The sequence below is a fragment of the Dipodomys merriami genome, unplaced genomic scaffold (genome assembly GCF_024711535.1).
Source record: "Dipodomys merriami isolate MVZ:Mamm:240054 unplaced genomic scaffold, mDipMer1.0.p SCAF_14, whole genome shotgun sequence".
In the NCBI taxonomy this organism is placed as follows: Eukaryota; Metazoa; Chordata; class Mammalia; order Rodentia; family Heteromyidae; genus Dipodomys; species Dipodomys merriami.
The window spans coordinates 14,956,039-14,973,409 of record NW_027202715.1 but is presented as its reverse complement, the minus strand read 5'-3'; the positions used below and the strand labels follow the sequence as shown (position 1 = coordinate 14,973,409).

At 45.6% G+C, this 17,371-nt stretch overlaps 1 protein-coding gene across 1 annotated transcript in view; it reads right to left on the bottom strand.

Moving 5' to 3' along the window:
* The window catches only part of Wdfy4 (WDFY family member 4), a 268,757-nt gene that overhangs the window by 76,406 nt on the left and 174,980 nt on the right, over positions 1-17,371 (bottom strand). The window contains exons 46-47 of the mRNA XM_070020489.1: positions 8,777-8,925; positions 2,148-2,268 (exon numbers count right to left, since the gene is read on the bottom strand). Coding sequence (XP_069876590.1) covers positions 2,148-2,268; positions 8,777-8,925 — 270 coding nt within the window. The remainder of the gene's footprint in view (positions 1-2,147; positions 2,269-8,776; positions 8,926-17,371) is intronic.

Below are 17,371 nucleotides of genomic sequence, written 5' to 3'. Positions count from 1 at the left end.
CTGGGCAAAGGGCATCTGCAAAAATATTTCCTACCCCTCTCCTCTGGTGACATTTAAGAGTCTGGGGTGTTTCTCTTTACAAGGAGAAACAAATAATGTGCAAAACAAAGCAAAATAGAATCTATAGACTTCACTGTCGGCTCCAGCTTGCACTGGCTACCTCAAGTGCCAGGCTCTGATTTTCTCCGAGCTGGATGATTGGTGGCCTGGTTCCCAAAGTTCCCCCTTAGGCTACCCTTGTCCCACTTGGCAACACACACACACACACAAACACACACACACACACACACACACACACCCTCTCCTATGTCTGGCTTCTACTACCATCAGGCAAATAACCAACCATGTGGAAACAATCATTGTTTGCTGAAGAAAATAAACTAAAGCTATTTGCTACCACAAATAACTTATAAGGTGAGGGGCTGCGAAGTTGTCTCAGTGGTAGAGTGCTTGCCTTGAATGCATGAGGCCCTGGGTTCAATTCCTCAGCAGTACATAAGCAGATAAAGCTAGAAGTGGCCTTGTGGCTCAAGTGGTAGAACACTAGCCTTAAGCTGAAGAGCTGAGGGACAGCGCCCAGGCCCAGAGTTCAGCTCCCACGACTGACAAAAACAAACAATCAAAAAGGCGAACACAGAATCATGAAAGGTAGCTTTTTTGAGTACCTACTCTGTGCGCCAAAATATTTTCAGCACTGTACATTATAGGGGTAGAAAAGATAAGACGTGGCCTGTGCATTGAAGGCTGAGATGCTCAATGACCAAATGGGCCACAGCCTGGATCAGATGTGGCCTCCTTCATGTGTCTAGAGCCTGCTCGGCAGGGCTGCCTCTTCATGCACATCTTCTAGTTATTCTCCAAAGTTCGGGGAGGACATGACAAATGACAGACAAAAGCAGCAGCAAGAGGAAGAGGGAACTCACCAGAGGCCTAGACTCAGTGCCACTGGCTTAAACCTGAGCTGCAGGGCAGCTGGTACTTTCTAGAATCTACCTTCCCAAGAGGCCTCCCTGAGCTTCAGTTTCAAAGAATACTAATGAAGCTCCTGCTTGAGATGCATGATGAATTCAATGTTCCATGCACTCAAAAAGTATCCATCAAAGGTGTCCTTATTAACTTCATCAGGAACAAACAATGCCCACTGCTGGCCTTCAGAACTAGCCCAGGCCCTGCAGAGAAAGGGAGCGAGGGCCCTGCATCTCCTCATGCTCTGCCCTGCAGCTGCCTCACAGGCCTGGGGCTGAGGTGCATCTTTATCTTGCTGAGGTCAAGCTGATGGAGGTGACCTGTGTTCAAGGCCACTGGCATGTATCCTCCTCCCTCAGCCTCTGAGGTAAGGTTTCTAAGCAGACTGGTTTATTCACGAGATAAAGCTCCTCTGAAAGGAGCTACTATCTCCTGTTAGTACCTGGGAAACCTCTGCTAGCAGTGGAGATGCTCTGGGAGATGCCAATCAGACAGGGCAGACAGCAGGTCCCCAAACTACCTGGCCTAGGAAAGCATCAGGAACCCAGAGCTCTGGCCAACAGTCAGTGTGGGAAGATGGGGAAGTGAGGGGAGAGAGGCCAGCAATAGGGAAGGGGTGTCAGCAGGGGAGGCAGCACTGGACCCATCAAGTTGTCGGGCAATGCAGTGTAGCCAAAGTGCCCTCTATTCCTACATTTCCAAGGGAACAGTGGAGTATGTGGAAAGAAAAGAAAGCAGAAAGGCTGCAATCCTTACTACTCAGGAGGCTGAGATCTGAGAATCCTGGTTCAAAGCCAGCCTGTGAGACTCAACTCCAATGAACCAGGAAAGGCTGGAAGTGGAGGTGTGGCTTAAGTAGTCGAGCACCAGCCTTGAGAGAAAGACCAAGGGAGAGCACCAGGCCCTGAGCTCAAACCACCACCATCATCCCCCCACATCCACACCCACACACAACAGCAAAGAGGCAACGCTGCTGGACCCTCAATCACCCAGAGAGCAAGACTGGCCCCAAAGCCAACGTCCTGGCCTGAAGACAGTGTGGAGTCAGAGCCACCAGCAGTCAGGGCCTGACACACACCTGAGTCTCACAGGTATCCCCCAGGGCTGTGCACAGGGGCCACGTGGAGTCACCGAGAAACAGCCTCTGTGGTGCCCAGCTTCCCACCAGCCCTCCTACATACCTGCAGGAGGAAGCGGGCCAGCCGGAGTTCCCTAAGGTCCTTATAGCTGTGGCGCTGGCAGGAGTAATGGTCAGATGACCTGTCTTTGCTGCACAGGTTGAAAATGAAGGGATCGCTGATGCTGGAAAGGAAACATGACATGCAGAGACCAGGTTTGGACATGCGCAGGGGTTGGGGCGTTGGACAGGCTCCACTGGTCCTACACAAGTTTCTAGGGACACAATAGAGGAGGCTGTGGTTTTACTAACTGGGGTGAAGACTCTTGTTAACCTGGCAAGCAATTTCTAAGTGCAGGGCCGTAGGACTCCTGCATCCGGAACTCTGACACTGGGAGCTCTGCTGCCCTGGGCGTTGAGAGAGATGCTAGTCTCCCAGGGGACAGGACGACGTTGTCACAGAAAGGTCAGAAAACTTCCTGGGTGCAGGTCTCTGAGAGAAGGTGCTAAAACATGTGGCCCTCCAGTCCCCTGGACCATTTCCCACATCCCCATCCCTGAGATCTCTCTAGTTGGGCTACACTGAATAACTAGGTGTGTGCAGCCTGAGACAAAAAGGGGTCCACTCAATACTGAAGACACCACTTAAATCATACAGCAAAAACGACTGATGAGAAGCCGGAATTCATTCAGCTTGTGACATCTAGGCTTGGGGGATGGAAAGAGAAGGAATCCCCTAGCTTTTTCCCCTCAAGACTGTCACTCTACCACTTCTACCACAGTTCTACCTCTGGCTTTTTGGTGGCTAACAGGAGATAAGAATCTCACAGATTTTCCTGCCCCTGCTAACATCAAATTATGATCCTCAGATCTCAGCCTCCTGAGTAGCTAGAATCATGGGTATGAGCCACTTCAGCGCCTGACAAATACGTTCACTTTGATTGAAGAAGCTTGTGGTAGTTGCCAAACTTGAAAGGGGTTCCACTGGCCCACCAAGAGCCTAAGGGAAAACTGCATTTGATAAAGAGATAGTAGAGACTGGGCTGATCCATCTGGGGCCTTGTGATCATGCTGAAGTCTTTGGATTTTAGACCAAGTACACAGGACAAATGCGAAGTCCTTTTGCCAGCCACCAGGAGATGGATGGGCAGGTGCTCAACTAGATTAAAGGTAAACTCTCAAGATCTTATGGAAAAGTAGAGTTTGAGTTTCAAAATGGCACAGCTCCTGTTAACTGTGTATCTTAGCCATTATTGGCATTTTTTGTAAGAAAACCATTTGTAAGCTTTAAATAACTTATTATGATAAATTATTGTAATTTTCTAGTTTATTGTTATTGTGGTTATTACTTCTTTTTCTTTTTATTTCTTTTTGTGTGTTTGTGTATTTGCTAATACTGGGATTTGAACTTGGGGCTTTGCATTCTTGCCTGGCTTTTTTCTGCTCCAAGCTGGCACTCTACCACTTGAGCCACTTGAACTCTCTCCTAGAGACACCTTATGAAGTCCTGCACAAGCACCCCAGGTGCTTGGGGCCCCTCCTGTCTAGTGGGAGCTTGGCTTACCTTTATTTTCAATACGTCTTTGCCATTGTGCTTCACCCTCTTTGAGACCACAGAGACAAAGGACTCAAATCAAGGATTGCAGTTTCTGGGTGGAAAGGAAGCCCATGCACTGCTCAACTTTGAAGAGGCAAACTCAAGTTCTCTGGGACCCCACATGCCCCTTCTCAGAGTAGCCCTTGCATACCCTCTGCTCTGAGCAATTACTGCATGATTGATTAAATATAAAATATGAGCCAGGGTGCCAGTGTAATCACACCTGTAATACTAGCTATGGGGGAGTTTAAGGTGTGAGCATCAGGGTTTGAAGACAGCTCAGGCAGGAAAGTCCATGATATCCCCAATTAACTACCAAAAAAAGGTATAATGTGGCTAATGTGGCTTTGGGTCTAGACACTTCTTCCATAATGCTTTCATTCAAATTTGCTGCTGGCCAAGGCCTTCTGTCTATTATTAATGCTTCTGCTGGATTTGGATCTAAACTTCCCTTCAACTTTCCTGACTCCCATGGGGTCACAGTGATGACCTTATGTCCTCCCCTAGGCTTAGGCCACACAGCATTCAAATGAAGGCCTGGTAAGAATGATAGTCAAGAATCCCTTGTGTGCAACCCAGGCCCTTGCTGTAGGAATCACAGTGATGTCCTCAACACTGTAACTCTCCATTTGTTTCACTTTCTATCCTCTGCAGACTGTGCCAGGGCCGTGGTTCTCTGCCCCTCACCTTCCCCTGAGCCCTGGGATTTTTCCTCAGTGATTGCCAGGTTCCTGGGTGGCAAGCACTTCCCCATCTGCTGTTTCATCTGATCCTCCCCCAAAAGGAACCGCTCCCCTCAGCACACACTGCCCTTGGCCCCACAATCTAAATCAGGAAGCTGCATTCCAGAGAGACGAAGACCTTTCCAAGGATACATGGGATACTAACAGCTAGAACTTGGATTCAAACCCAGAGTCTCTGACCGTAAACCTAAGCTTTTTCAATGCTGTCTTCCCTCCCTGAGGAGGTTTCCTTAAAGATTTCACAGGGCTCTTCCTGCCAGTGCTCTCTTCTCACTTTACTTCCTGCTTCCAGATTCTGTGATGTAGGACTCTGACACACTGATAGCAGGAGGAAGAAGGCACTGGGCAAGTGGGAAGGGCTTGCAGTTCTGGAATATGGGAGCTGTATGATCTCATAGGACAAGAATAGTTGGATAGACTAGAATCTTCAGAAAAGCTGATTTCTTTTAGGGGGGTCAGTTGTGGGGCTTGAACTCAGAGACTGGGCACTAACCCTGAGCTCTTTGGCTCAAGGCTAGTACTCTACCTCTTGAACCACAGTGCCACTTCTGGCTTTTTCTGAGTAGCTTATTGGAGGTAAGAGTCTCATGGATTTTCCTGCCTGGGTTGGCTTCGAACAGCAATCCTCAGATCTCAGCCTCCTGAGTAACTGGGATTATGAAAAGCTAAATTTTTTCTGTAGCATGATTCCCACAGCAGTGATTGGGTGTCTCTGACAACATGCCCTACAAGTGAAGAATAAATTTGATCCCAGGCATTCCAGGTCAATGGGTAGGAAGGGCAGCTTGTCGATGGTCTTCTTTAGAGGTCAGCAGCTGTGGCTCATAGGACACTGTCACCATGGTACTCTCCCACAGCTACCAGACTACAACGTATGAAGACAGCCAGGTTGATCACAAGAGGACTTTCAACATCCTTATTAGGGAAATCACAGTCAGCTAAGTAACAGTCATCATACTAGTCCTTGCCAGCAGGGATAAATAGCAGAAATATATTTTGAGTTGAGTGCCAGTGGCTCATGCCTGTAATCCAGGTTATTCATTCAGAAACCTGAGCTCTGAGGATCAAGGTACAAAGCCAGCCTATGAAGGAAAGTTTGTGAGACTCTTATCTTCAATTAAACACCAAAAATGCCAGAAGCAGAGCTATGGCTCAAGTGGTAGAGCAAAAAAGTTCAAGAACAGTGCTCAGGCCCTGAGTTCAAGCTCCAGGACCAGCACAAAATAGGGAAAGAAGAAGGAAGGAAGGAAGGAAGGAAGGAAGGAAGGAAGGAAGGAAGGAAGGAAGGAAGGAAGGAAGGAAGGAAGGAAGGAAGGAAGGAAAGAAGGAAGGAAGGAAGGAAGGAAGGAAGGAAGGAAGGAAGGAAGGAAGGAAGGAAGGAAGGGAGGGAAATGCATTTTTCTTTCCACCCTAATTTGAAGTTATTCAATAACTGTCTGAATTGTACCTAAAATGTGTCCCTGGAACTGTTGCTCAATCGTAAGCTCTTCACTGGGCTCAGCCCATGTCTGACTCACCCCTTTGTATCTGGAGAACCTTCTGACATAAGGTAGATTTTTAATTCATTGTTTTAGAATTGAATTAGAGACTTAGGGCCTGAATATGATCACAGAGGTGGAGTCTGCATCTTGATTTAATAGCTCACCCCTAGATTCTGCTGGATGGTTTAGGTTCCTACAAAATGGCTCAGATGTTCTATGTTATGGGCTGGACTGGCCATTGTTTTAGATCAATTTATGACCAATTTTCCAAATATAGGTTACGGTCAGAACGTGACGCTATATGGAAATAGGGCATTTCAGAGGCCTTCAGGTTAAAATGAGGTCACCGGGATAGGCTCTAATCATAACTGGTTCTTCATTAAAATGGGAAACGTAAACACAGAGACAAACACTGAGGGAAGATGATGTGAAGACACATCACAGCCTTGTGACTCGTGATTGGCTTCACGTAGCTACAAGCCAAGGAATGCCAGGGATTATCCACAAATTCACAAGCTGAAAGAAATGAGAAAGGATTCCCTTAAACCTGCTTGTGAGCAGTCAAGAGAACAAGGCTCTGCTGACACCTTGATTTTGCACCTCTAGCTTCTGGGCTGTAAAACAATAAACTTTTAAAGCCACCCAGATTCTGACAACCCTAGCAAACTAATATAGCCAAGAAAGAAACTCAGTAAAAATTAATCTTGGAGGGTTTCTGCTGAAAAGTCTCAATAAATAAGTCCAGTCAGACAGGGGGGATGTGCAGTGTTCTTAGACTTTGTGAAGAGGGTTTTATGGTACATCAGAGTCTCTTTCAAGGTCTAATGACCAACTGTACTCAACTTGATAGCAGTCTTTTAGAGAAGCATTTCAGGGTTGACTTAGCTTTATTTTTAACAGGCTTATTTATGTATCTTCCTTAGTCTCTATGGTCAGAACCAGATGTAATCCCAATTGATCTGACATGATCTACAAGCCTGTCTCTGAGAACCATCTCTCCAGGAATGCCAGGAGTTCCTTTGGGCAGTAGACAAGACCCGGGAGGGCTGGTGCTGTCTGATTAACAAACATTTCTTTGAGGTATGGTAACTAAAATTACCCATGCAATTCCCCAATGACACACTTGTATAGTCATTTGTTCTCGCTCTGCTCCTCTTTGCATTCTAGAAGAGTACCTTTCCAGACAGGAGGAGTCTCTCCTGTCATCGTAAATCAAGTGAGTATGTTCAACTTGACCACTGGGCTTCTATTCAGAGTGCAGAAGAGAGTCGATTTGATCATGATTAGAAGTACCTCATAAACACAATGTACCTAATCAATACTATCTTATCTAACACCAGCTCAATCCAAACCCAGGTGGAGTGTGAGACGATGGATCATACACGTCTCCACGTGGACATGCCGTGTACACCGGTAGAGTAGAAAGCTTTCATCAGCTCTCAGAAAGGCAAGTCTGCAGACCCATTGTCACTATTGATCAGTATCAATAAAACATGAGCAATAAGATGAGAAGAGTGTGCCAAGTATTAATTATGTTCCTCCTGCCTTGGAAAAGCACAGAAGACTTGCAGCAATCAGTGAGCGTTTGATATGAATAAAAGATGGAAATTAGCAGAGGGAAGATGCCAAGGCCTAGAAAGCAATTCTAAATCTAAAGAGGGTGGGCTGATGGCTCCATTTCCACACCCTCTGTCTTGGGCTTCCTGACATGCACATACACACACACACACACACACACACACACACACACACACACACACACACACACACACGCACGCACACACACACACATACACACACACACACACACTGGGGATTCAACTTCTTACCCACTAGCAGATTACAACTCTCATTTCTTTGTCAGTAACCCAAACAAATGGTAGAATCCCTCTGAGCTGGAGAGAAATCAGAGAGCAATCAGGGCTCCAAAGTCTGTGCTCCCATGAGACCTCTGGGTGATTCGGATGTGAGCTTGTCTACAAAATGACAGGGCTGAGTGTACACTCTCATCGTGCAACCTTTGCTAGCCATAGGAGAAAGCCTGTCTCTGCACAAGGTAATCTTTCTCCCAACATCTTCCACAGCAAGGATCAAGTGAAAAGCCTAACTTCATAACTGGACTTTTAGAAAAACTGCCACCCCCATGAATTTGATTTTGAATGGCTGTACTTTATGAACACAAGAGAACTGATCAGTAAGAGCTAGTTGAACGCAGAGAATTGATCAGGAAGGCTAGCTGAATGCAGATAGATTCGAACATGCATGCTACTAAAGAAAGACTTCAGAATTTCCTGTTAGGGATGTCAAATATTGATGTCAAAATGACTGAAGATTTCTGGCCAAACCTCACCCATCCTCCAAGAGCCATCTCCCTCAGGAAGCCTCCCATCCCACACACCAGGCCAGATTATCTAAGTATGGAAGTCCAAGTGCCTCCATCAATCCATGAAGACAGTGTGCTCCATCCACTCTTCCTCCGAAGAACCTGTTTATGTTGTTCATGTTATGGGCTGCACGAAGGGTCATACCCACTGTGTAGGCACCAAGTCATGACTGGCCAATTAATCATTAAATATGTAAACTGATGTGACTGAATTCAATTACCCAAGAACTTGAGGAAATATTCACAAGAACCGTGCTCCATTCTGTACCATGAGAGACACAGGGAGCAGCCATGCTGTCGCCCATGCCAAACACTGCATTGGGGAACCATGGCCGTGGATGGTGTATGCCTGTAGGTGGTTGTTTTGTCTCATGGCTCCATTTCAGGGTCCAAGTCCACAGTAAGAGCCAAATGGGAGTTTGGAAGGTAGAGGTGTCTGAAAAAGAGACAGGGCTGGGACAAATCTGCTGGGAGAAGTGGAGAACTCACTTGGATAAGCAGTGGCGGGTACAGTAGACATCGCCCGTAGGGGACAAGGTGAAGTTCTCACAGATGTAGAAGTGGTGGTGACCGAAGAGCAGGACCCCTTCCGAGACCAGGTGGCCTTGCACAATCACCAGGGGGATCTTCTGTGTCACCTGGAGAGACAGAATGCCAGAGGCAGGCTGTGTGCATGAAAGAGGAGACAATGACCAGCCACCCACAGGGCACCTGCAGGTGAGAGTAGTGGTGTCTTGTAAGAATGACAGACTATGTGCCTGTCGTCCTAGCCACTCAGGAGACTGAGATCTAAGGACAGCACTGCAAAGTCAGCCTAAGCAGATGAATCTGTGTGGCTCTTATCTTCAATTAACCAGCATACAGCTGCAAGTAGAACTGTAGTTCAAGTGGCAGAGGGCAAGTCTTAAGCAAAAATGGTGAGAGGGATAATGAGGCCTAGAGTTCAAGTCCCAGTACCAGCGCATGCACTTGCACAGCACATGCATGCATGCACGCACACACACGTCCATTCCCATGCATGCACACACACACACAGTCACTGATAGACTGTATTGCTATTCACAAGCTGCGTGGTACTTCTGCACCCAATATCCTGTGCAATTTTTAATCTGCTCCAAAACTTAGCCACCCTCACCCAGGCACATGCTACTTATTGCTGGATAAGACCCTGTAAAGTCCTTTCTCTCACTTTGATCTTCTCCTCCTAACTATACAAAGTATTTTGCAGTGAACAGTGAAGCAAATTCACCAGTCACAAAACATCCCTCAGTTATAGAAAAAGAATTTTTCCAAGCTGGGCATCAGTGGCTTATGCCTAGCTACTCAGGAGGCTGAGATCCGAGGATCCTGGCTCAAAGTCAGCCAGGATAGGAAAGTCCATAAGACTCTTATCTCCAATTAACTACCAGAAAACTGTAAGTGGCACTGTGGCTCAAAGTGGTAGAGCACTAGCCTTGAGTGCAAACACTTGGGGACAGAGCCCAGACCCTGAGTTCAAGCCCCACAACCAAAAGAGGAAAAAAGAATTTTTCCAGGGACCAGCAGATCAGTGGCTGAGGCAGAAGTTGAGCCCAAGTCTGCCCAGTACAAGCTTGAAACTACTACCTCTGCAAGGCCAAGCAACTGTGTGAGCATCCTGGGATCCTTTGTCCTGGACAACAGCATGCACTGTCAGGGCGGGGACGTGTTAGCAGCTCTCCAGAACTGCTTCAGCCACAGACAGCACCTGGCCCACATCACATTCCTTTCCCAGGAGCAGTCTGTGCCCAACTCCTGGTCATTGTGGAGGGGAAGCTCAGCCTCCAAGCCTCCACTCAGAATCACTCTGAAGAACCAATCCTAGACCTCTACCTCCTGGGTAGAGACCTTTGTTGAGGTCTTTGCTGGACCTGCATTAAAGCTAAAGTTCTCCACTGGAGAATTTTCTGCCTCAGCTCAGGCTCATGATTAACCTCCCAGCAAATCACACTTGTGACAATGACCCCAAGCCTCACTGGTCGTAAGGACAAAAACGGGTCGGGTCCTTCCCTGCCACAGAGCCCTGGAAGAAAAAAGCAAGGAGCCCGAAGGGACTGAGAGTGAGGCCAAGACCAACAGTTTTTCAGGGGACTTTATGCTAATGGTAGCCATACAAAAACGGATATTCTGGGGAGAAAAAAGCAAGGTAAGAGGTCAGATGAGAACCTCAGTGTTGTGGTTTGAATATCATCTGTCATCACTTGAACTGGTGTAGAGGCTTAATTACCAAAGGAGCAGAAGAGTGGGGAGTCAGTGAAGCCATTGAAGAGCTGATTAGCTCCTTAAAATGGGCTGTCATCCATTTAGCTGCAATCAGTTGTAAGAAATTGAGTTAGACATACTTGGCTCTCTTTTTGCTTCTTGTCTCACCATGTGATTCTCTCTCTGTCTCTGTCTGTCTGTCTCTGTCTCTCCCCATCATGCAACTCTATCCAGCACAAGACCCTCACTAGAAGTCACACCGGCACCATATTGCTTTGACTTTCTACCCACCAGAACTGTGTAACAAAATAAACCTCTCTTTTTAATAGTCATTACTCAGCATCAGGTATTTTGTTACAGCAATGACAAACGGACTGAATGCCATAGTCTGAGACAAAGCTAAGCTAAGCTTTGCTCGTGTTTGGGAGCAATGGTGAGGCTACAGTATTGAAACATGAAAAGCTGACCCTGAGTACTAGTTTTCAAAACCAATTCATCAAATAGGCTTAGTCAAAGGCAGGGCCTATGCCAGAAAATTGAGATTAACTGAGGGTTCATTCCAAGACAAGCATTAACCACTACAGTCCAAGGTGAGTTGGTGCTGAGTGGTTTTTCCTAAGTAAAGACAAGCCAAGAGTCTTGGCTTCTGTAACCAAGCCTGCTACATACACAGTTGGGTGTCTGAGCCTCTCCTAAATCCTTCTAGTGCATCTAATATAAACTGGTTTCCAATTTCACTCTCTCATCCAGATGGTCATTGAGTCAACAGTTGTGGATCAGGAGGGGTACCCAGCTTCACTGGTCTTCCCAGAGGCTGTCACCATCCTCATGTTACTGCGCCCACAGTATCTACCTTAATACAGTTTGACAATGTGCAACTTTACATTTCATAGAAACCAGTCTGGGTTGTGAATTGTGATCTTTTCCCAGGATAGTAGCAATTCCCGTGTGAGTCTTCCTCAAGATGCTGAGCAGGGCAGTAAGCCATAGCTCCCATCCAGACTCAGGATCACAAGAAAAACAATCAAGACTCCACAGGGAGATACGTGCCAGATTATGATGCTTGGTAGGTCCAGTGTATTTAATGTATCTTCAACTTAGAATATTTTCACCAGGACTAGGGTGTTAACCCTAGGAGAAAATCAAGGAGTATCTGTATACTCTCCAAAAGATCTATTATTATTATTATTATTATTATTATTATTATTATTATTATTATTATGGCAGTACGAGGATTTGAATTCAAGACCTGTACATGAGAGTCAGATACTCTACTCTTTGAGCCATCCCTCTAGTCCTTTTGGCTTTAATAATTTTCCAGAAAGGATCTTAAGTTCTTGCTCAGGGCTAGGCTTGGACCATGATCCTCCTACCTATACCTACACACACACACACACACACACACACACACACACACACACACACACACACACACACACACAGAGGTCACTCTTTCCTTATATCCTGTCACATGATATACCTCCACCCTGGAACCAGCAAGAGTGCCATTGTTAATTAAGGGCCTTTGGCTCTACACATCCAACAAACTCTTTTCTTTATAAAGCTACCGTGCCCCAAGTATTTCATTGTAGCAACACACACACACACACACACAAACCTAATACAGAGGATCACACCAGAATGCTTATAAACTTTCTCTCACATAACTTTTACAAATGAGGCTCATAGGACTGTCAGTCTTCAAATTTACACACTTACATCAAATTTACACATTGTACCAGTCCTGGCCTAAGCACCTCCAGAAACTCTCTCCTCCCAGTGGGAAGAGCCCCCATCACAACCACCACAAAGCCTGATTGGGAGGCCAGGGGGCTCCAAGCTCATGCCATGGTCGGGAGCTTCCCTTTGGGGAGACTTAAGTAACAACCAGAATAAACAAAACCACAAGAAAAATGTCTGGTGAGTGCTGGGTTAAGAGCCTAGAAATTGATCCTGCTAGAAAAGAAATGGCATTTTAAAACCTAGAAAATGTGCCCAAGTGAACTATTACTTGCTCTTCCATTTAAATTAGCCCTAGGAGGGGGCCTCCCTGTGTTACTTATGATTACAAAATCCCCCATGCCACGATGTGATCGACCACTTTTACAACAGTGGAACTTTTGCTTTATAAGTAGAACTTTCTAAAGGTCAGCCAGATGATCTATTATCATACTCAATGGGTGAATGGCTAAGAAGGTAGCCGTATCTTGCGCTCTGTGTGATGACAAACAGGTTGTCTGGAAATCTCACCGTTCTTGAGCAGAGGTCCAAAGGGCAATAGTCCTTTGAGTTATTTGGTGGGAGCTCACATCAGTACTTTCTCCCACAGCCAGGCCTCAATGGTACCCCCCCCCCCCGTAGAAGACTAGACCAACCAGAGTTCTCTGCAGATTTCTCTAGTGTTATTAATTAGCAATCCAGGGCAGTGCTCAAATTTTGCAGGTGGAACAAGTGGGGAACAGAAATCATTGAAAGTAGAACCATGGCTCCATTCTCTGGTGTTCTCTGTAATGTACAGGGTGAGGGAGGCTTTGCCTTGCTCACGGTTATTTATGTCTTCATCTATTTGCTTATTTATGTATTTAACCAGTATTGGGGCTTGAACTTAGGCCCTTTTGTTTTCACTTAGTTTTGGGGCTCAAGATTGGCATGCTAATGCTTAAGCCACAGCTCTACTTCTGGTTTCTTGATGGTCAATTGGAGATAAAAGTCTTAAGGATTTGTCTGCTTGAGCTGGTCTTAAACTTCAGTCCTCATATCTCAGTCTCCTTTGTAGCTAAAATTACAGGCTGAGCCACCAGTGCCAGGCCTTGCTCATATTTATCATCTGTCCCCATCTACATCGAGAAGGACTGGCATATGGAAGAAGTTACAGCCATTCTTGGCATTCTATACCAAATTCACAGATGTTTCAGTTTCTTATATGAATAATAGAGTATTTGCATGTCACTGAAGCATGTCTTCCCTTATACTTTAAATCCTCTCTAGATGACTTAAGATGCATAATATAATGAAATGCCAATGTTATTAAAATAGTTGTTATGTTGTATTTTCCAGGGAATAATGACAATAATGTTTAGTATAGACATGGTTTTAAAAAATTTATTTTTTATCCACTGTTGTTTGAATCCTTGAATGTAAAGCTGACTGTACACTTGTTTTTTTTTGTTGTTGTTGTTGCTTGTGGGGCTTGAACATAGGGCCTGGCCATTGTCCCTGACCATTTTTGTGCTCAAGCCTAGCACGCTACAACTTAAGCCACAGCACCACTTCTGGTTTTTGAGTGGTTAACTGGAGATAAGAGTTAAGAGATAAGAGATAAGAGTTTCTGCCCAGAGCCAGCTTTGAACCACAATCCTCACACTTTAGCCTTCTGAGTATTACAGGTGTGAGCCACCAGCACCTGGCTTCCATTTTTAAAAGTAAGGCAAAGATTGCTGGCAATAATAATAATAATATCAAAAAGTGGAGAGGAGGTCTGCGTGGATTCTGGCATCTGCTTCTTTTACCTTGGTCACAACTATTTGGAATATTCAGTCACACTGCAATCAGTGCATGTTTAAAACAACATGGAGGTAGGAGTGGGGGTTATACTGATCATGCATCATATTCATAAACCGCTTTGTTGAATGTCAACTCATTTTGTAGCACTACTTAAAGATGAAACTATACATGTATATATACATACATATATATATATATATATATATTAAAACACTATGGAGATCCTGCACACATATATGTGCAACAGTTAGAAAATATGGAAAGAAATCTAGTGTGTGGATCTCTTTATGTTACCAAGACTTCCAGGTTGAGACAAGGAGCAGGGATGCCCCCTGCCTGCCTACCTGTGTCACTGCCACAGCAAACCTGCAAACAGCCAGCCTCACCTTCCTCTCAAGCTCAGAGGGCACTACCTGGAAATAGCCGTAACTTTGATGTTGTTTAGTTGCTTCACTATAATGTGAAACATCACATGCCCTGAAGTCAGTTCAAAGCAAGAGGCTCTGCTCCTAGGCAAATGAGTTAATACCGGAGTACATAATGAGCCAGGGTCTCTCTGCATATTGTAAAACCTGGACTCAGGAATTGTTAGGTTTTGCACTGAGGTCTCCCCAGAGGCTTATGTACCAGCTGGTGTGATCTTGAGAAGGGATTGGATTGTGAAGGCTCTGTCATCTTCAGGAGTGGATCAATCCATTTAGATTCATAGTTAAGCGACATTATTGGAGATGTAGCCTGTGCTGGAGGAAGCAGGGCACTAGAAACACGATCTAGTAGGGTCTAACTAATCCTTGGCCCTGGAAGGCTCTCTTTCTTTACTTTCTGGCTGCCATGAGGTGAGCAGCCTCTTCATGAACGTTCCCACGTTCATGATATTCTGCTTCTCCTCAGGCCCCAATCAATGGAAACTGCCAACCTCTAACACTATGAGCCAAAATAGATCTTTCCTCCTTTAATGTGTTTTTCTCAGCTAATAGGCATTCATTTAAAAACTTACTATGGTCAGGCACCAATGGCTTGCACCTGTAATTCTAGCTATTCAGGAGGGCGAGAGCTGAGGATCATGGTTTGAAACCATCCAGGGCAGGAAAAACTGTGACTCTTATCTCCAATTGACTACAAAAGAAAAGGCAGAAGTGGAGCTGTAGCTTAACCAGAAGAGTGTTTGAGTGAAAAAAGCTCAAGGTCAACATCTAGGCCCTGAGTCCAAGCCCCAGGACTGGCACAAAAACAAAACAAAACAACAACAAGAAAAACACCAAACTTAGTACACATACTAATCACTTTGGCATCTTGGTTAAGATTCACATTCTTTGGTAACATCCTTAGAAGTTTCTATTTAACAGATGCAGAGTGATACTTCAGAAGCCACCACTAATAAGCTCTCCAGAGGATTCTGATATGGATGATCTAAACACGAAACACTGAGAAACTGGGCCATGTGCATCAGCGGGGCTGCAAACCATGGAGTGGAATCTGATGTAAGCATGTTTCTCACAAGCCCTGGATCTATTTGTCCTTCATTCACTTGCATGTGCCCCACCCAGTAGAAGGCACAAGGAAGGGAACTACAAGGGCCTTCAGGATGTGGAAAGTCTAACAAAATGGGAAGGGAGGTGCAGGTGCTCTGGGTATGCAGAGAAGGGTGTCTCACCCCTGCTGAGCTAGGAGAGGGAGACATCAGAGAAGTGATCCCTGAAGAGGTAACATAAGCTAGGGGGTCAAGAAGATTCAAAATGGGAGAGGAAAATTCCAGGACACTCTCTTTAAGCAGGTTGACATGTTTTCAGTTTATAGACAATACTGTGCAAAAAACTGCCTATGTGCCTTTATGTGTGTATGTGTACATGTGTGGACATGTACATGTAAGGGTGAGGGGGGAAAAGTCACGAAGCCAGGTCAGAGATGACCCCTATATAAAGTATGTCACAGAAAGTCTCAGCACTAAGTAGGGATGACACAGGCACCTGTGCATTTTATGAAGTCATGGAGATTCACCCAGACAGGAAGCTTCGACAAGGGAAATGGCTAAGGTTAGCATGCCTTCTTGGCCTTCTCTACATAGCCTTACCTAAAAATGCCTGGGAAGTACTTGAGGGAGATGCTGCTGTCTACTGTCCATAGGGAAGGAAGGGAGGGAGAGAGGGAGGGAAGGAAGGATCTGCCCTTGAGCTGTTCCTCAACAAGGTCAAACTCATATTTTACATTTTTATATAAACAAAAAGTCACATATTTAATTTTCATGTAATCAAAGAGAATAATAGCCAAATGAAGCATCACTGGTATTCTGACTCTGGACAGATCTAGAAGCTGCATGGAAGGGTGTAAGGGATGATCTGGCAGGGGACCACAATGATGATGCATTAAATCCATCACACTCGTATCAATGGAGCTGTGTGCAGAGAACAGCCCTTGTGTTTCTGGGAATCACTAATCTATGGTGTAAAGGCATCAGGGAATACTTAAATAATTACCATCCCAGGTACTGCTGGAAGTGACTGGAACCCAGTTGTTCAGACACGGAAATAAATTCACTATCACCATCCTAGCGTTCCAGGACTGCCAGTTTACCCAGGGCCAGGCCAGAGCCTGCAGCTACCAAGGCCTCTGGAAGTGATGGGCCACCAGGTTATGCCCCAGAGCCTCATGGGTATCAGAACAACTGCTTCCGAGAAAACAGGGGGATGAAAAATCAGAATTCTATAGTGGGAGCAGGGACAAATCATTATGGTTCTGTCCTGAGGGCCTTCTCTTAGAAATTTAGACATAACTCAAGGCCCACTAGATCTCCAAGAGACATCTGAATTAGGAAAATTCCCAGTCTGACATCAATGCCTGCAGGTTAATGGTACCAGCCTGTGTGTGTGTGTGTGTGTGTGTGTGTGTGTGTGTGTGTGTGTGTGTGCACCTACACACACACACACACCCTGCTTTGTGTATGCAGGATCATGTTCCTACTTCAAAAGTAGTGTACCCTTTCTTCCCACCTCAGCCTCTAGCTCCTATGTCTTCCGGCCCACTGATTTTCAGACTTAGGTAAGCTCCTGGGTCTGTCCTCCTGATACTCTTTCCTGCCTCATGCTTTAAACCTGGGTTTCATTGATTCTCCATAGAAGCCTCAGTCCCAGCAACTTCTTGTTCTGGCAAAATGCTACATGTTCTGAAGGATGCTAGAACTTTGAGACTTCCCATCCCAGCAAGTCAAAACTCTCACCTGATCATCTGTCTTATCTTTCTCTCACCTGGATGTGATTTTTTTTGGGGGGGGGGTTCAGTCGTGGGGCCTGAACTCTGGGCCTGGGCACTGTCCCTCAGCTCTTCAGTTCAAGGCTAGCACTCTACCACTTGAGCCACAGCACC